Source organism: Heterocephalus glaber, unplaced genomic scaffold (genome assembly GCF_053883595.1).
Source record: "Heterocephalus glaber isolate CG9 unplaced genomic scaffold, H.glaber_assembly_v1.0 deba00001504, whole genome shotgun sequence".
Lineage (NCBI taxonomy): Eukaryota > Metazoa > Chordata > Mammalia > Rodentia > Bathyergidae > Heterocephalus > Heterocephalus glaber.
This window is the reverse complement of record NW_028258324.1, coordinates 69550388-69571627: the sequence shown is the minus strand read 5'-3', so window position 1 is coordinate 69571627 and position 21240 is coordinate 69550388. Positions and strand designations below refer to the sequence as shown.

The following is a 21240-nucleotide window of genomic DNA, read 5'->3' as shown; positions in this document are numbered from 1 at the left end:
GAAAGGAATTGTTTGCCCTATTTCTCTCTCAGTGAGTCTGTTGTTCATGTAGAGGAAAGCTATTGATTTTTGTGTGTTGACCTTATATCCAGCTACTTTACTGAATTTGGTTATTAAGTCTAGAAGACTTTTGGTGGAGTTCTTGGGGTCTTCTATATCCAGTATCATGACATCTGTAAATAATGACAATCTGACTTCTTCATTACCTATCTTTATTCCTTTCATTTCTTTCTCTTGTCTAATTGCCTTGGCTAATGTTTCCAAAACTATATTGAACAGGAGTGGTGATAGTGGACATCCTTGTCTTGTTCCTGATTTCAGTGTGAAGGATTTCAGTTTTTGACCATTTAGTATGATATTGGCTGTTGGTTTTACATAAATTGCTTTTATCAGATTGAGGTAGTGATCGTCTATTCCAATTTTTTGGAGAGTTTTTATCATAAATGCATGTTGGATTATTTTCAAATGTTTTTCTGCATCTATTGAGATGATCATATGGTTTTTGTTCTTGGCTCTATTGATATAGTGTATTATATTGATTGATTTGCATATGTTGTACCATCCATGCATCCCTGGGATGAATCCCACTTGGTCAGGGTGTGTGATCTTCTTGATGATCTTCTGAATTCTATTTGCCAGTATCTTATTAAGTATTTTTGCATCTATGTTCATTAGTGAGATTGACCTATAGTTCTCTTTTTCAGTTGGGTCTTTCTCTGCTTTGGGGATCAAGGTGATCCTTGCTTCCAGGAATGAATTCAGGAGTATTGCTTCTCTTTCAATTTCATTGAAGAGTTTAAACAGTAGCGGCAGTAGTTCCTCTCTAAATATCTTGTAGAATTCAGCAGTGAAGCCATCAGGACCTGGGCTTTTCTAGTTGGTAAGTTTTTAATTATGTTTTCAATTTTATTGATCGATATTGGGTTGTTTATAATTTTTAAGTCTTCTTCATTCAACTTTGGTAACTCATGCGTATCTAGGAATCTGTCCATTTCTTCTGTTTTCTATCTTATTGGCATAAAGGTTCTCGAAGTAGGTATTGATGATCCTCTGAATTTCTGCTGGATCCATTGTAATTTCACCCTTTTCATTTCTAATTGCATGGAATTGGGCCTTTTCTTTCCTTTTTCTGCTAAGGTTGGCTAAGGGTTTGTCAATTTTGTTTATTCTTTTGAAAAACCAGTTCTTGGCTTCATTGATTTTTTGTATCATTCTCTTAGTCTCCATTGGATTGATTTGTGCCCTGATCTTTATAATTTCCTCCCTTGTATGCACTTTGGGTTTGTCCTGCTCTTCTTTTTCTAGAAGCTTGAGGTGCAGCATCAGGTTGTTTTATTGGGCTCACTCTGTTTTCCTAAGATGAGTATTCACTGCTATGAATTTCCCTTGTGAGACTCCTTTCATTGTGTCCCATAGATTCCAATATGTTGTATTGTCATTGTCATTTAATTGTAGGAAGTGTCTGATTTCTTCTTTAATTTCCTCTGTGACCCATTGGTTATTCAGAAGTGTGTGTTTCAGTTTCCATGTGTTTATGAAATTCTTGTGATTTCTTTTGCTATTGATCTCCAATTTCATTGCACTATGGTCTGATAATATACAGGGAATAACTTCAATTCCTTTGCACTTACCTAAATATGTTCTAAGAGCGAATATGTGGCCTATTATGGAGAATGACCCTTGTGCACCTGAAAAGAATGTGTATTCTGATTTTGTGGGGTGGAACACTCTGTAAACATCTGTTAAGTTCATTTGTTCAAGAGTTTGATTGAGTTCTAATATTTCATTGCTTATTTTTTTGTCTAGTTGATCTATCTATTTGTGACAGTGGGGTATTGAGGTCCCCCACTAGTATTGTATTAGTGCTCATATGATTTTTGATGTCCGTTAGTATTTGTTTTATATAGTTGGGCACACTAGTGTTTGGTGCCTATATATTAATGGTTGTCATCTCTTCCTGTTGCACTGTTCCCTTTAGGAGGATGTAGTGTTCTTCTTTGTCTCTCTTAATCAGTGTGAGTTTGAAATCCACTTGATCTGCAAAGAGGACAGCTACTCCTGCTTTTTTTCAGGTTTCTGTCACATGGAGTATTGTTTTCTACCCTTTAACTTTCAGTTGATGAGTTTCTTTTCTTTTCTTTTCTTTTTTTTTTGGTACTGGGGATTGAACTCTGGTCCTTGCACTTGCACAGCAGGTGGCAAAACCACTGAGCTAAATCCCTGGCCTGATGAGTTTCTTTTTGAATTAAGTATGCAGCATATTGTTGAATCTTGCTTCTTTACCCATTCTGCCAGTCTTTCTTTTGATTGGTGAATTGAGTCCATTGACATTGATGGTTATAACTGCTACGTATTGACTTATCCTCATGACTTTTTCTTTTTGTTGGATTCTCCCTCTTTGCATTTAATTTCTTGTCATGCCCAATGGATTCATTCTGCTGGGCTTCCTGGAGTTTGATCCTCATTGTCTTTTCCTAGAATATTGTCTAAAATTTTTTGGAGTGCTGGTTTGGTATTCATGAAGTTCCTAAGGTGCTCTTTGTCATGAAAGTATCTTATTTCTCCATCAATTTTGAAAGATAGTTTTTCAGGGTACATCAATCTGGGTTGGAGACTGTTTTCCTTTAGGGCTTAAAATACATTACTTCAAGATCTTCTTGCCTTGAGCTTTTTCATTGAGAAGTCTGCTGTGATTTTGAAGGGCTTTCCTTTGTATGTGATTTGTTTCTTTCCCCTAACTGCTGTATAATTTTGTTCTTCTTTTGGGTTTCTGGAATCTTAACAATTATATCCCTATGTGTAGTTTTTTTTGATCAAGGCTAGTTGGAGTCCTATATGCCTCACTTATCTGTATGTCAAGTTCTTTTCCCCTGCTTGGGAAGTTTTCTGCCATTACTTCTGTGAACAGTGTTTTTATGTCATCTGCACTCTCTCTTGTTTCTTCATTGACTCCAGTCAGTCTTATGTTATTCTTCTTTGGATCGTCTAGCAGCTGCTGGATTGATTTCTCATGGCCCCTTACAATTTTAAAGAAATTTTTCTTTTCATGGTCACTAATTGCAATCTTATCTTCTATATCTGAAATTCTTTCCTCACATTGGCTCATTCTGCTGCATAAACTTTCAATGGAGTTTTTAATCTCCTGGAAATCTGTTTGCATCTGTTTTATGGATTCCATTTGTTTCCTATGTTGGGATTCCATCATGTTCCTCAGCTCTCTATTTTTTATCTGTGTGCTCTCTAGATTTATTAATCATGTGTTGCACTATGGGTACAATCCCTGCTCTTCTCTGAGAAACTATTTCTGATTTCATTTTTTCCAGATCCTCTTTTGTTGCCAGTTCAGGGAGTCCAGGTTGTTGAGTATTAGATTGTTCTATCTGGTTTCCCTTTGAGGTTGTTTGAGGTGATCTGGAAGTCTGCCTTTGAGACTTGTTTATGTGTCTTCTCCCATCAAGGGGGAGGGTTGGGGTGTGTGCTGCTGGTGCCCATGGGGCTCACCTCCTCAGTGCTGGGGGCGGCTCTCTCTTGTCTGTATTCTTGTACGATTCTGTCATGGGCCATTTCTCATCTATTTCCTGAGTTTCAATTGGAGGCAGGAATTTCCACCATAGGCTCTGCCTTAGAGTACAGCCACAAACTTCTGTATGAATCCATGAAACAGCTCAGTGGGTTAGACTTGGGTAGGGGTTAGGGTGAGGCTGGGGAGGCCCTTAGGGGACAATGTTTAAAGGGTACTTGTTCTCAGGTTCATCCAGTTGTATCCCTACCCTGTTCCTGGCCAACAGATCAGTTCATCTGCCAGGTAGCCCACTACTTGCTGCAATGCCATGGGACTGGGAACACTGGGAGCTGACACCATGCTAATCTTCCCCGTGCAGTCTAAGTAATGAAATGTCTACCTGTGTGTGGGGTCCTTACTTGCTGAACCCATGAAAGCATGGCAAGCTTATTTTTACAGAAGGCCTCACCATTACTCTCTTAATTGTTGGTATGAACTGTTGTATTCTTAAATCATCTTCTCAATTGTCACAATAAATGCTACTTAAGGGGATGCCACTTTTTTTGACTAAGCACTTGCACACCGTTTGTATATTACTACTTTTGCTTGTTAAATACATTGTTTTTATTGGTACCACTCTGTCCCATTATATTACTACTTCAGAAAAATGGGCCATTTAGAATGGTCCTGAAGTTCATTAAAGTTCACAAGAAAGATAATGTAAACACTCTTCCTCATCACACTCCCCAAAGAATTTCGGTCCAAATACAGAACCTCTGCATGCTAGATCGTACAAACCCCTATCAATAATCAAAACAGTGAGTCTGTCATTTGTGTAGAGGAAAGCTATTGATTTTTGGGTGTTGATGTTATAACAAGCTACTTGACTGAATTTGGTTATTAAGTCTAGAAGACTTTTGGTGGCATTCTTGGGGTCTTCTATATAGAGTATCATGTCATCTGCAAATAATGATAATTTGACTTCTTCATTACCTATCTTTATTCCTTTTATTTCTTTCTCTTGTCTAATTGCCATGGCTAATGTTTCCAGAACTATATTGAACAAGAGTGGTGATAGTGGACATCCTTGTCTTGTTCCTGATTTCAGTGTGAAGGATTTCAGTTTTTGACCATTTAGTATGATATTGGCTGTTGGTTTTTCATAGATGGCTTCTATCAGTTTGAGGTAGAGACCATCTATTCAAATTTTTTGTAGAATTTTTATCATAAATGCATGTTGGATTTTGTCAAATGCTTTTTCTGCATCTAAATGTATAATAGGTAATGTGAAATAGGAAGAAAAGGGGCAAAGGGGAAGGAAGTGGGAGGGCTAGGGGAAAGGATAGAAGGGAATGGGATTAATATGAGAAAATGGAAAAATAGGTACAAAATCTTTGTAAATAGGGAGGAATGGAGGGGTTGAAGTTAGGACTGGGCAAGGGTGAAAAACAAGAACCAAGAGAGACTATGTAAAGGTGCAAATTTCCAATGATGAATGTCATTATATTGTATACCTAAAATGTACCAATGATTAGAATGAATAATCAATAATGTAAAATAGGAAGAAAAGGTCCAAAGGGGTAGGGGTAGTGGGAGGGGCAGGGGAAAGGAAAGAAGGGAAAGGAAAAATGATGAGAAATGGAAAAAATGGAAATAAAGTCTTTGTAAATAGGGAAAGGTGGAGGGGGTGAAGGGAGGGCTAGGAATGGGGAAAAAATAAGAACCAAGATGCATCATGTAAAGGTACAATTCCCAATGAGAAATGTAATTGTGTTGTATACCTACACTGTACCAATAAAAGAATTTAATAAAAAAAAATCAAAACAGATGGCTACACAAAACCAGCTTCCGTTACATTACTGATTTTGTAGTCCTGAAGCAGAGGGTGTTGTATGTGAAACTTCATTTGCTAGAGATAGGAAGCTATTTAAGCTCACCTTTCTGAATCCAACAAAATAATGCTTTCTCATCTGGGTAATAAAATCTCTCACAGCCCCTCCTCTATATCCTTTCCTCTATTCGCTGTAGCATACAGAGGCACACAAGGCCCTGGGATGCGGTGGGGTATGTGAGTGTGTGGGGGAGACAGAGACACAAAGGGCTGACTTCTTCAGTGGTTTGTGCAGGAAGGGGGGGCTCTCCAATGGCTGCTATAGAAGCGAGACATAAATTTGGATCTGCTTGTTAACTTTTCTAACCTGTCATAAGGCAGCGAGGGAACTGGCAGCAAGTACACTCTTCTACAGTGAAGCTGGCAGACATTTGAGAGAAATAATTGCTCTGAGAAGTATTTGAGATGAGAAATGGGACTAAAAAAAGAACTTTTTTGGTATACAGGTAGTATCAGTAATGACAATTTATATAATTTCAAATGGCTTGTTCAACTGTCAGGTCTTGACTCTTGGAGACTGTGTGTGTGTTCAGTATTTGATGATAAAGGCAGGCCATCAAGGAAACTAAAGACCCCAGTGTGGTGAAAATGATGCAGTCACATGTTGATCATCTTCACCAGGTGAAATAGACAAGATGTATTGCAGAGCATATTTAACGACCACATCCACATGCTGCAACCCCATCTGAGCTGAATGCAGCCAGAAATGGAACAAGGAAGCAATCATTGCTCTCTCCCATGTTTCAGCCACTCAGCTGTCCACTGAACTTTGCTTCTCTCTTAGGGTTTGCAGGTCTTTTCCATGTCATCATCTCTGTCAGCTTCGGAACTGAAATCATGTGGGAAATGTCCCTTCTGCACAGGACAAGCAACTTTGGTGGCATCTCCGGCATTCTACTACATCCAATTTCATTTAGTGTGAAAAGTGTCACTTAGCTATAGATCTCAGATCTCTCTCCCAATTTCTCACTGTGTTATTTTACTGGAAAGAGGATATTTAATTTGCTAAAGATCATCTCTTTCAACTGTTCTGACAAGTGACACTCTTTAGTAAAAGGCTACAGAGACAAAGTTTGAGAGATATAGACATGGAAAGGCAAAGAAACTATGGTACAACAGTTTAAACATCTTGTTTGTTTGTTTGTTTTTTGAGATAGTCTCACTATGTAGTTCAGGGTGTCCTTGGACTCACTATGTAAGGCTGGCCTCTAACTGGTGGCAATCCTCCTGGCTTAGCCTCCCAAGTGCTGGGATTACAGGCATGAACCGCTGCACCCAGCTCGTTAAAACATCTTTTGAAAAGAATAATAATATTGGAGGATTCACAGTGCCCGATTTCATGACTTACCATAAAGCTATAGTAATTAACTATGGGGCTGGTATAAGGCTGGACCCACAGACCAATTAACAGAATAGAGAGGCTCTGTGCATGTATTATAAATATCATAGATATTCAATGAAAGCGTCAAGGGGACTCAATGCAGGATGTCTTTTCAACAGGTGTTGATGCAATTGAATATCCATATGTAATTAAACAAAATCTCAACTAGGACCTAACCGTATATAAAAATAACAAAATTTATTTTGTATTTTACAAATTATTAACTTTTTTGTGATGTTGGCGATCTAAACACGGGCCTTGTGCATGCTAGGTAAACAGTTACCACTGACCTTCATCCCCAGGCCTAAAATATTAACTTCAAATGGCAAGGCCACTTTTACAAAAATCAACTGGAAAAGGACAAGAGAATTTCAGGGAAATGTGACAACACAGCCATCAATCAGAGGGTCCCAGGGACTTCCCTGGCACCTCCATGTAAAGCAGAAAAGAGCTGCCTGAGGCCTAATGTAGGATGCCAAACTGATGGAGAACTAGCGAAAAAAGAGAACTGACATAGAAAGCAGAAGCTACATGAGAGTGAAGAGGTCACAAGGGACTTTCACATGCACCAGCTGATCTCATCTTCAAACAACCCAAGAGACAGAAGGTGCTCCTTTCTATAAAGGTTTATATGTTCCCTTTCCTTAAGTGAACATTCATGGGGAAAGGCAGGACCAACCACCTCATTTCTGAGTTGTGGTACAAGATTAAAATGCAGGCCCCTTGTTCTAAATGTAGGAAGAATTTCTAGCTGGTGACAAGAAATCATGAAACCTGCTGAAGAGCCTGTCTTGAGGGGGAGCTGTCAAATTCATAGCTGTGTGGCCACAAAAACCAGCCCCAGGGCTGGGGATTTAGCTCAGTGGCCCTGCACTTGCCTTGCAAGCGTAAGGTCCTGAGTTTGACCCCTGATACCGGAAGGAAAAAAATAGCCCCAGAGAGAATGTGTGATCTTCTGAAACATTTTAGATACAATATTTATCGTGTCCATTCTTCTACTGCACTCATAATCACATCATCACAATATTATTAAGCATCTTCACATTCAAATCTCAGGAGGAGATTCTGTAGCTGTTTAAAAATACATTTTACTGCATCAGGAAAGTTCTCTAGATACTATCTATCTCTCTACTGAAATCCCCCAAATCTCTTATCTCACACCCAGGAATATCAGAAAATACCTTTCCACCGCGCCCTGTAAGCTGTCCCTTTTATATGCCTGAATGTCATCTTGCGCCATCTGTATAAAACCATAGAATAACAAAGTAAAAGTAAAAATCTAATTCATTCCAATGTTAGAACTAAAGTAACCTAACTTTTGTGGGAAGAAGTCAATTTTAAAAGTAGGCCTAAAAGCAAGATGAATAAGAAAGTTATTAAAAAGCTAAATGTGTTGTAGAACTATAAGATTTTCATAATTTTATCTCAAATTTTAAGAAAAGTCTAATTAATCTTATACTCTCCTAAGATACAAGACATAAATTACCTTTAAGAAATTTAAGCAGGGTGTGCTGACACATGCCTGTAATCCCAGCACTCTGACAGGCTGAGGCAGGAGGATCACAGATTTGAGCCCAGACTGGGCAACTTAGCAACTTAGGTGAGGCCTTGTCACAAAAGGAGAGGTGTGCTGGGGATGTAGCTCAGTACAAAAGTACCATAAAAAAAATAAAAGAAATTTACATTTAGAAATTATTTTGAACACTTTTAAAAAATGTCCACACGAACTGACTCCCTCAAAAAGACAGTCCATATAATCAACATGTGGAAAAAATGTAGAACAAATGTGCACAAATATTAACAACTGAGAGATCGGGAAATAAAATTTGTGAGTTAAGCTTACAAGATCATTTACCTGTAAGATTTGCAGAACACTTTCCCCTCAAAGTTGGCTTTAATTGTTTTTCTCAGTCTGATATCACCAAAACCAAAACATAATACTAAGTATAATTTATGCTTATGGCTCTTACACAGCTAAAAAAGTAGAAACTAATTTTCTAATTATGCAAACATTGAAACCTATAATCAAATTAGCAACATTAATTAAAAGTAACAATGCTAGGGCCAGGGACTTAGCTCAGTGGCCCCGTGCCTGCCTCACAAGCACAAGGTCCTGAGTTTGATCCCCGGTACCAAAAAAGGTGACAATGCTGTTTTTAGAGTTACTAGCTGCCTGAGACCTGACCAGAGCATTCACTGCCACAACATAGACTTTTTATAGCATGTCAGCCCAGAAGAGTTCAGTGAGTGCTTTTTAACTGCATAATAAAATAACTAGGAAAAAAATAAAAATGTCCCTACCCAGATGTTATACCTTTATGGCCCACATATCTATGCAGTATAGTTAAGAATACAAAATTTTGAACTGGGGATTTAGCTCAGTGGTTCCGCCGCCTGCCTTGCAAGTGCAAGGTCCCAAGTTCAATCCCCAATACCAAAAAAAAAAAAGAATACAAAATTCTAATTTTTAAAACCCAATCTGAGGTTAATTTTAATTTTACATTCTGTTGTAAACATTTATAGCCTACATTTCTGAGTTAACTAAACAACTGTAGCTGTAAAAAACAATACCTATAAAACCGTTTTTTCTTCAGTAGGAAGAAATAGTGTAGGTCTGTGGAACGAAGGACCTCTTAATACAGAAATGGTTTGATACTTCATCCCTAACCTAAAACACCCTTCAATCAATAAACAAATTCCTAAGAAGTCACCACGTTCAATAACTTCAGAATAAGCAGGCAGGAACCACTAACACATAACCCGCTACATCTGGGAAGAAGGATACAAAAAAGCGAGGATAGAATCAGTTCCCATTGCATGACATCAAAATGCCAAAAATGGCCTAGAAAATATGTATAATTTGGCAAAATGGAAGTTACACTTGTAATGGAATGTGGACGCTGCTTTTCTCTGCTCTTGGAATTGATTTATTCCACTTCTCTCATTCACACTACATAATCTCACTCGGAGGCACAAAGTAGCCAGCCAGGGAAGTGCCCTCGTGCCTTTCCACACCTGCTGATGCACTTCCCCCGTGCACCAGAATAATAATAATGTTGTGATTGACACAATTTAAAAGAGAGAGAAACAGCTGTTTTTGCTCATGCAATCTTCAAGTTTCAGTGGTAATGTTTATAGCGAAAAATAATCTCCAAGCATCTACAGAGTCATAAACTGAGACCAAAACCTGCAATCCAAAACTTCGTCCTCTAGACCGTGGGGCAGGGCGACAGAAATTGTGCATCATCAAAAGGCTTCTGCTACCTTTTAAAACTGTTGATCTGATTTTTTTTCTTTTTTGCATTTAAAAGCCTGAGTAGCCTCCCCAAACACTCCTTCACTGTTAGCAGACAATTCCTATCCCAGGAATGGAGTGATCCAAGCTCATGTCTAGAAAACTTTGAACCAAGGGCCTTGGACCATATCTTCCTATTGTCTTCTCATTGTTAGCAGAAAGTCTGGATAACCAATACTATAAGGACAATTATGCTCATGGTAGTTGTCAATGCTACAGGTATTATATTATTTCTCATTCTCAGAACTCCATGAAATACTCCTATCAGTTAACAAATCAGTAAACTGGAGAGCTGGTGGGGGTATAGCTCAGTGGTACTGCACTTGCCTAATATGTGTGAGATCTGGGTTTGATCCCCAGTATTACAAAACAAAACAAAAAAATAAACAACGAACTGGGCCTCAGAGAAGGTTCTAGCTATTTATTTGCAAAGACCATAATCAGTGAGTGGGAGTTTTCCATCTTGTCTCCTGTATCTGATTAACTTTGAGGGACTCTAACTTTAGAAAAATATAACTTACTTTTTTCTCTGATAATGTTGACGATTCAGCTTTTTCTTCAGCCTTCCCATTTTATGTAAAGCAGATAAACATATGCCTGGCTGAAGTGGGCTGGGGGACCTGAACAAGTAACCCTCGCTTCGAATTTCCCAACACATTCACTGAAGCTCAACTTAGAGTCTAACTCGAGCACCTCAGAACATGATCTATAGCTAATTCCTTTTCTCCCTCCTAGAATACTTACCAGTAATTCCTCTCACACATGAATGTATGGGGTCTTAAAATATATATTCTGTTACTGCATTTGTACCAAAAATATAACAAGTTTGTATTTTTGTGTACTTTTATACAAGGAAGACATATGATTGTATTTATGTTACAAAACTGAACGACACTATTGAAACACTGTCTGTAGCAAGGTTTGGCTACGTTTAACACAAGAGACAAATGTAGGGACTGACAAACCTGAATTATGGTATTTAGTCAAGTAATTCCAAATAATGTCTGAGTCTAATCACTTAACAAATATTCATTATGTGTCCACTACGTAATCTCAATGTTTTAATTCAATTATCTACCTTTTTTTTTTAACAGAAAATGTCTAGTATATAAACTTGGTCTTTAAATCATTACACTTTTTTTTTTTGATACCAGGGATCGAACTCGGGTCCTTGAGCTTGTGGAGCAGGCGGTGGAACCACTGAGCTAAATCCCTGACCCCTAAATCGTTACACTTTTGAGGCATGCAATGAATGAGATTAGTGAACAGAATATCACTTTAATTCCACTTTTAAGGTGAAGGGTTATTAAAATGACAACGGTGTATAAAATGGGAAACTTCTAATACGTGAATTAGTGATTCTATTTAAAGTGAATTCAAGGTTAATTGCAGAAGTTAACTGCACTAATTATATTTTTAAATAAAACACAAAAATAAGTATTAACAGTTACAACAAAAAAGTAACCCACAACTTTTTCTTGTTAAGTGGTAAACAGAAAATATTTTAGGTTTGTGGAGCACATAAGGTCTCTATGACATACTGCACTTTGATTACTTTTTAAACAACCCTTTAAAATGGGAAGTCTGTTTTTATTTTTGGGTTTTTTGCTGTTTTTATGGTACTGGGGATCAAACTCAGATCTTTGTGCCTGCAAGGCAGGCAGAGGAATCACTGAGCTAAATCCCTGGCCCCGAAGTCTGTTTTTAACTTGCAGGCTTTAGCAAAGATGCAGCAGACCTTGTTCTGATAGCATCATTGAACTGTAAGATGAACAGGGAGTCTGGGTGAAGAGTGTATACGAAGTTGTACTGTTTCATAGCTCTAAGTATGAAATTGTTCCAAAACGAAGTTAAAGAGTCAAAGAAAGGTTAAACACAAAGCAAATCCTGATCAGACAACTCCCATGTCAAACAAACTACTATGTAACAATAAATATTGACACTTCCTCTCTTCCCCTCCCATCCCAGAGTCCTTCAGGAGTCAGCTCCTACGCACACTTCAGTTCTCACCTCGAGCATCACTTCCTCAAGCAATCTTGCCCCACTGTCGCCCTGCCACACCCCTACTTCACACTCAAGCAGTCTGTACCTTCCTTCCTAACAAAAATGGCCATGATACTTACATACTTAATGAGGTTATCAGTCATTTAATGTCTGTCTCATCTCCTAGAACAGGATGGCAGGAATCACTGGCCATCTTCAATGCTGGATTTCAACATTGAGCTCAGGGTTATGCACATAGGAAATGCTCGGTGTTGTAAGAGATGATGGATAGATGGGGTGAGCAGACCTCTTTGGTGTGGAGCTAATAAAAAGAGCTATGGCAAAGAGACAGATTTCAGAGGTGAACTAAAAAGTAAGACTTTTCAATGTAAGAAATAACTTGCTAAGAATTATACTGTCCAAGGACAAAATCAGCAACTTTCTAAGCCTGTACAGAAGTTGATTTTCAAAAAGGCTAAAGATTCAAAGAAATAGGTTAGACTCATATTTAATTTTATATGCTGGTTAATTCTATTCATAAGCAGGTACAGGACACTCATACTAATTAGTAAATTAACAGAATCATGACTAAATCTAAGGATATTTTATAAAATGGCCACCATTAAATAAAGAGCAACATGACTAAAAACATTATTAACAAAATTAATAATATCAGAGAAACAAACATCCACTTACTGGGGCCTTTCAAAGGGTAAGCATAATGAAAATATGAATCGATTCTGTTATATACAAAAAATGATAATTATTGCAAGTAAACTATCCTACCAATATTAATGATCTATTCAATTTAATCTGTGTTAAGAAGTTAATTTACAACTTATCCTATGACCAAGATATTTATATTGAAACAAAAGAAAATTATAACATGCTTATTCATATCATTCAGAGCTAATAGCAGATTATAAAGCAGTAAGTGATATAACACACAGAAAGTAAATGCTATTTAGAAACAAATCAAAACTTAAGTACGTAATATGCCTACCCTGATTATACAAGGAAAGCTGAACACCCACTGGTATTTGACTTGGAGACATCTTCCTGGTGAGCAACTAAAATAACAGCCAGGTCTCTTCCCATGTGCCTCTTGAGGCATAATCCTTTAACAAAAGTAAATCAGTGTTTGTTTGTTTGTTTGTTTTAAAAAAACACCATTTACCCTAATTTTCCCCCTAAGAAGTCATGTTATGTTCTATCAATTATATCATAAAATAATCCTGTAAAATATTTTAATAAAGGCTGAACTAATAATAAACATGTTGAGGGGAATTAGTTTCTCAACACAAAAAAATATTATAATACAATTTTTTTTGTATTGTCACTAAGAAGCCAGGTCCTGATGCAAAGAGGAACTCGCTACTCATTTCCTTGGTTCTTCATTCTTTGTGACCTTGATGAAAAATTTTACTCAAGACACAAGGGAGCCATGCAGAAGTATAGATAGAGTTTACTGTAAAGTAAATATAGGAAGAGTTATGCCTTTGAGCAAGAAGGTGGTCCATGCCACGAAGGCAATGAAGACCTAAGGAGACCAACAACTTCTGCTCCCACTCAACAGTGACAAGGACTCCCTATCCCAGCCCAACATGTAGAGTATCAATGGCCAAGTATCAAGGGCCAACTATGACACCTGGACTGCCACCTCTACCTGGCAGTAATGAGGTAGGGATGCTTTTCCCTACTAGAGTGGTGGAGAAAAAAAAAGCCAATAAAAATACAAGGTTTTAATCCAGAGTCCCATAACAGAATATAAAAATGTCCATGTTTTAATTGAAAATCATTCATCATAGGAAGAAACCAGAGAACACCCAAATAGAGTGAAAATGGCAATTGATATGTAGATGTAAATACTGAAATTACAAAAAGTTTAGATTCATCTGACAATGAATTTAAAAACAGCCATGATAAAGATGCTTCTATGAATAACTGTAAACACACTCAAAACAAATGCAAATATATAAACCTTCAGAAGAAATAGAACAGCAAAGAAATAGAACAATAAACAGCCAAATGGAAGTATGATAAAGGAAAAATATAATTGAAATTAAAAACTCAGGGGTGGACTCAACAGAAGAATGGTAGAGGAAAGTTTCAATGACTCAGAAGATGAAACGAGAAATTGTCCAGTTTGAGCAGATGGGAGCAAGAGATGAAAAAGAATGAAAGAATGTAATCATTATGTACTGCAACATGTACTGATATAACAATAATAATTGAAAAAAGAAACAACAGATATTTTCCATTTTGACTTACAAAGAGAAAATAAACTTTGAAAAACATTAACAGAGCCTCAGGGAAAAGGGACCATGACAGTAAAGAGTTAAGTCAGATTCATGTGACTGAAGAATGACCCTGACATGTGCCTGCTCCTGGGAGGACTAGCTAGCTCCCTGGATCAGTAGATATTGATATAGAACGGAACATCTTGAGGATGGAATTTGACCCCAGCTCCTAGCCAAGATCCGGGAAGTGGAAACATTGCACTTTTACGTATGCCTATTGGCACAGGGCCACCTTTGTCTCACATGGTATAAAAGTAACAGCAGCGGCAGTGAAAGAGAGACAGAGCTGCTGCGTTGAACTTCTTTCCAAGTTCTGTCCCAGAACAGAACCTCCTGTGGCGAATGTTGTTTCCCGATCTGGTGATATATTGCACCCTGTGTTTGACTTTCTATTTCCATGTGTTTTCTTGATCTTTTCCTTCATTCTATTAAATTATCTATTTCAACCCTTGGAGCGGTTTGTAGTGGCTTTTTTCACAGATAGAGCCCCAAAATCTGATTAAAGGTGCACCTCTGTTGGCAAATTTACCTTGTTAACACACAGTGACCGTGAGAGTTCATGTTATTAGAGTCTTGAAGGGAGAGAAGAAAAAGGGCAGGGCTACAAAAGTACATGAAGAAACAGTGGTTGAAAACTCTCCAAATGTTGGCAGAGATGTAAACCAACAGATTCAAGAGTGTGAGTGAACCTCCTTAAACACAAAGAAATCCAAGTCAGGACATATTACATTCGAACTTCTGAAAACTAAAGGAAAAGAAAAAAAAATCTTGAAAGCAATCAGAGGAAAATAACACTTACAATAACAAAAATAACAACAACAAAAAACCAATTCAAATGAAAATGGATTTCTCAAGAGAGCCCATGGGGTTAGAGGAGGTGGCAAATTTCTTTTTCAATTGCTGGAAGAAAAAAAGAACAGTTTATCTACAACCCTAAATCCAGTGAAAATATCCTTTGGGAATGAAGACGAAATCAGGGCATTCAGAGGTGAAGGAAAGCCAAGAAAATTTGTCATCAGCAAGTAAGAATGGCTAAAAGGTGTTCTCAAAGCAAAAAGGAACAATAAAATAAGGAATTTTTGAAAATCAGGAAAAAAAAAAAGAATACATTAGACCAAAGATAAATATTTCCTTCTTTTCTCGAGTTTTTAAATTATATCTGACAGTTCAAACAGAAATTATAACCATCTGATATGGTTCTAAATACATCTAGAGGGAATACTTCATAACAATTATATCATAAAAGGGAAAAGCCAAAGGAACATGAAGGGAAATATGGCTTCTATAGTTTCTTCAAGTGGTCAAAGGTTATCAATAAGCTATAACAAACTGTGTACCTTCTTTCCTCCAAAATAAGACCTAGCTGGAATATAATCAACCTTGAAAACTGGAGATGAAAAATCCCATGAAAAAAAAAAAAATGCCAGGTCCAATCAGCCTATCCTCGCCATTTGGCTGTCATTATTCTCTTGTTCCGTGGCCACTGTGTAAGGCAAGTAAAGCAAGGACAGGCTGATTGGGGCTGGCATTTTTCATCTCCAGTTTTCAAGGTTGATTATTTTCCACCTAGGTTTTAGTTTTGGGGAAACACAGTATATATAACCTAATGCCTATATCAACTACCAAAAACCTACACAAAGAGAACATATAAACATATTATAGATAAATCAAAATTAAATTCTAAAAGTTGGTCAAGTAACTCACAGGACAGCGGGAAAATAAAAACAGAAATGAAAAACTGGGAGAAAACTAAAAACAAAATGGTTTGTTAATCTCTAACATATCAATTATTACATTAAAATGCAAATAGTCAAATACATCAATTAAAAGTCAGATTGAGAGACTGACTTAAAAAGTATGGCCAGGTAGAGAGAGAGATGTACCTCGGTGGGAAAGCAATTGCCTAGTGTAGGCAAGGTCCTTGATTCAATGCTCAGTACCAAAAAAATTAATAAAAGACCAAATATATAGCCAGTGTATAATAACTCACTTCATATTTAACAATCCAGACAGGTTGAGAATAAAAAGATAAGTCATTCAAACACTAATAAAAGAAAGCAGGTATGGCTATATTAATACCAGATAAAATAGAGTTCAAAACATAAAATTACCATAAACAGAGAGAGAAACTAGGGGGAAAAGTCAACCTAACAAGAAGACATAGCAATCTTAAATATATGTGCACCAAACAACAAATTGAAAATACAGTAAGTCCCCAATTTATGAATGAGTTCCATTTGGAAAGAATGGTTTGGAAGTTGGATTTATTCGTAAGTTGACAGTGAGCCTTATACAGTACATCTGTGAAAGTTTACAACTCAAATGTTTGTAAGTTGAGGACTTACTCTTTACAGCCAGCAAAGACTGACTTAAAAAAAGAGATCAACAATTGGTTACAGACATCAATACCCCTCTTTCAACCACTAATAGGACATAAAGACAAAACATAAAAAAGACTATCTAAAAAGCCCTTTATCTACAGTACAATGAATAAATGAGATCTAATAGACATACACAAAACACTCAACAACAGTAAAACACCTATTTTTTTCCAAGTGTTCATAGTACTTAGGTCGTCTCCTAGGCCATAAAACAAACTTCAACCATGTTATAAAAAATAAAAATCAAACAACATGGAATCAAACTAGAAAGCATATAAGAGAAAGGTAATGAGAAAATATCTGAACAATTGGAAACTAAACAACACTTGAAAATAATCCTTGAGTCAAAAAGAAGTCTTATGGGAAATCAAAGGAGAAAATGATTGGAATGAAAATGAAAACAAAACCTACTCCCTTCCCTTCCTCCCTTATCCTTTTCTGCCTCCCTTAAGCCTGTCAGTGGGCTGCCTCCAGCCATCCCTGTGTGAGGCGTTCACACTTATGCATGCACATACAGACTCCACACATGCAGAGTGACAGAATCACCACAAGACCACACACTGTGGGAAAGAGTCCCTGAAGGTGCACAGGCCTGCAGGCATGCAACCCAGGGACCTCGCAGGCAGTCCCAGGAAAGAGACAAGAAAGTTGACTACTCCATAGAAAGAGCAGCCAGCTCCACCATAGATGGAGAAGCACTCAACAAAGGACACATTCCATGTTTATGGGTCTCAAAGGAAAATCATTAATTATTCATGAGTTCTTCCCAAAAGGGACAAGGGTATCTGGACAGGGTGGAGGTTAGTTACTGTGCAGGTGTGAATTTGCACAGGATCTGAAATGTGTTTAAAAATGTGTTATGCACCCACTCTAGGTGGAAATTTTATTAGGGAAACACATTATAATGAAGGTACGATGAAGTTTGGGATCAGTTCTTAGTCAGATCTGTAGCTATCTTTGCTTGTGGTAGTCTCACCCAGTTAGCGCAAGCACCCCATATTAACAAAAGGACTATGATGGCTTGCTCACTTGATTAACATCTTGATTTACCTTCCTCTCTTATCAGGAAACTGGCAACTGCTTGCTTTCTCTCTATGAGGCTGATACTTCAAAGTCCTACCATTGTCATCTTGGTACAAAAGTAAAGGCTAATATTTTGAGGAAATACATTTTAAGAACTCAAAATCCATTCAAGGTTTAAAGGAGAAAAGTTAATTTTTTCCTAGATTAATATCAAAATAAGTCATTTTGGAAGCAGTTACTACTTTCAAGAATCTCTCCTATTGATGTCTTTAATTTCAAAAACTGTATTATATAAAACCTAGTACAATAAGCTTAGAAATTCTTCTAAATTGAACTACAATTCAGCCCATGCTCTGAATTCTTTTTATGTTTTTTATAATGGAATACCTATACTGTTTAATTACAGATTTGCTCATTAGCTCTTCTTTTGTTTGTTTGAGATAGGGGTCTTGTTCTGTTGCCCAGCTAGCCTTGAACCTCTGGCTCAAGTGATCTTCTTAAATAACTTGAATTATAGGCAAATGCCAAAGTGCCTGGCTCCATCAAGACTTTTGAGTTTACAGGTGAAACTACTGTGAAAACAGTTCCCATACACAAAACTGAAGGACAACATTTTTAGCAGCATGTATTCATTTATTAAAGACTTTACTGCTATATAATTCACATACTAAAAATTCATTCCTTCATATTATACAACTTCAAAGGCTTTTAGTACATTTATAATTATGTAATAATCACCACAATAATTTTAGAATATTTTCAACAAATCCAAAATAAATTCTGTACCCATTAGCTATTGCTTCCCTTTCTTTACCTTCTACAATTCCAGCTTCATAAACTATCAGACTACCCTCTGGCTCTGTAGATTTACTTATTCTGGACACTGTATACAAATAGTCATACAATATGTGGTCTTTTGCGGCTGTCTACTACCACTTATCATACTGTTTTCAAAATTCATCATGTGGTGACATGTATCAGCGCTATATCTTTTTTTATGGCTGAATAATAGTCCACTGTATGGATGGATATATACCTCATTTAGTTTACCCACTCATCAGTTAATGGACAGTTTAGGGCTATTACGAAGAACTCAACTATCAACATTTCCATACATGTTTTTGTGTTGATCATGCCCTTAACTTTTAACCCCATAAGGCAAAAAAGTCAAATAGAAGAACTCTTATAGTTAGAGTGAAATTATACAAAATTTGTTTGGAATAATTTTAGATGTTTCAAGATTTAACTGTTTCCATATATAACACCAAGAAGGCTAATCCTGACAGGGAAACTGGCATCCTCACACTGTCACAAATTTAGAAATCTCTGAAGACTACATGTACCCTAAGATCCCACTAAGATAACAACTTACTATCTCTGTTGCCTCACTTTGAATAGAAAAGTAAAGACTGGGTTGCAGACATTGCATCGAGAATGACTATGCTTGTGAGATTGGACCTTGGACAGAAGTCATATGCCGAGTGTGACATGCTGAGCTACCTACCCTCCAGTTCCCCATTCTGGTCTAATGTTCTTGGCTTTGTCAGCAATTCCTGCCTGTGTTTTGCCTGTCAGGTTATTACCTCTGCAGCTTTTTATGCCTATGCTTAGTGAATGCTTGTGAATACATGAGCCATAAGACTTCCATCAGTACTGTATCCGTGAGGCTGAGGCCAAAATAAGATTATGACTTAGATGCATTCTCATTTATGAATTGATGGCGTATTTCTCCAATGATCAAAGCGCTTGGAATCTCAACTTATTCCCAAGGCTCTCTCATCAGATAGCATGGTATTATATTAACACAAGATCATTCACTGGATTTAATAATAGGGTGAGATTCAGAGGCATAGGAAGCACATTCTAAAGATTAGAATCATTGAGCAGTTTTAACTAAGGTTTAACTGACTGATTACTTCTTTGCTTTGTATTTCAGAATGATCTTGCTTTGCACTTTTGTATTTAATTTCACTGAAATTCAATGAGGTTTTCTGTGACCCCAGCATGTGGCCCACCCCCAGGAGGCTGAATCACAATTTACTGCTGGGCGGCCCTGCCAAGCTCTGCCATTCTTTCAGAGGAGGGTTTCCCTGGGAAGCCAGCTTTTTGAGATAGTTGCAGGGCTCCAGTTGGGGAATATCAGGATTCTGCTGGTAATACTTCTGCAGCTTCTCCAGAACCGTGGGCAGCCCCATTGTGGAGGCATAGAACATGGGCCCGCCCCTGTGGCGCGGCCAGCCGTACCCATGCAAGTAGATCACATCAATGTGCTCTGGGCTGGCAGCCATCCCTTCTCCCAAGATGCGGAAGGCTTCGTTGATCAGTGCATACAAGCAGCGCTCCCGGATCTCATCCTGGTCAATGACCCGTGGTTTGATGTGATGGGTCTCCCTGTACTCTGACAGGAATTTGGAAAGCCAGGGGTCAGGTTTGTGAACCCTACCCAATGGCTTGTCATATAGATACCAACCCTGCCCGGTCTTCTGGCCAAACCGTCCTAAGTCACAGAGCATATCAGGAATGGGGCTGTATCTTGCATTGCCTCGTTTTCGGGCAGGAGTTCCTGGAGGCAGCGCAGGCCCAGTAAGACCTCGCCCCTTGCGAACTTTCCAGCCCACATCTAAGCCAGCAAGATCAGACATCCGAAGTGGCCCCATCTTAAGACCAAACTCTTCCAGTGCCTGATCTATGTCCTCTGGCTTACTGCCATCTTCTAACAAGAAATAAGTCTGGTTAAAATAAGGTTGCAACATTCGATTCCCAACAAATCCATAACAGTTGCCTACAACTACTGCAATCTTTTTCATCTTCTTCGATAGGTTCATAACAGTGGCAATGGTAGTGGGGGAAGAGTGTCGGCTGGGAATGACCTCTACCAACTTCATGACATGAGCTGGGGAGAAGAAATGAGTGCCGATGACCAGCTGAGGACGACTGGTGGACGCAGCAATCTCATCCACGTCCAGGGCTGAAGTATTAGTGCACAGAAATGCTTCTGGCTTGCACACAGCTGAAAGTTCAGCAAAGACCTGCTTCTTCAGGTTCATGTCCTCAAATACTGCTTCAATGACTAAATCGACACTGGCCAGCTCCTTCATAGATGAACTGAACCTAGGTTTTGGTGCTGACTCACGTTGGCCACTCTGTTGCATGCTTTTGGCTGCTTCCTTTTCCAAGGTGGAAGTCACTATCTTCTTTGCAGCTTCTAGCTGCTTTTGGTCTGATTCTACAGCAATCACAGGGATCCCGACTCTTGCAAAAGAAATGGCAATGCCTCGACCCATTGTTCCCAAGCCTGTAGGTAGAGAGTGAAGGAGAAAAAGAATGATTCAAAGTGCTGAGACCTCCAGAATCACTTACTGTGTGAAGCTTCAGTAGCAAGGTGAAATTTAAAAGGATTGATTCAAGCTGGGTGTGGTGGCACATACCTGTAATCCCAACACTTGAGAGGCTGGGGCAAGAGGATTGCTGGAAGTTTGAGGCC

At 38.1% G+C, this 21240-nt stretch overlaps 1 protein-coding gene across 1 annotated transcript in view; it reads right to left on the bottom strand.

Annotated features, from left to right (window-relative positions):
* Ehhadh (enoyl-CoA hydratase and 3-hydroxyacyl CoA dehydrogenase) overlaps positions 1-21240 on the bottom strand; it is a 205938-nt gene that overhangs the window by 156510 nt on the left and 28188 nt on the right. The window contains exons 7-8 of the mRNA XM_013072248.3: positions 13056-21051; positions 12193-12387 (exon numbers count right to left, since the gene is read on the bottom strand). Coding sequence (XP_012927702.2) covers positions 19787-21051 — 1265 coding nt within the window. The 3' untranslated portion in view covers positions 12193-12387; positions 13056-19786. The remainder of the gene's footprint in view (positions 1-12192; positions 12388-13055; positions 21052-21240) is intronic.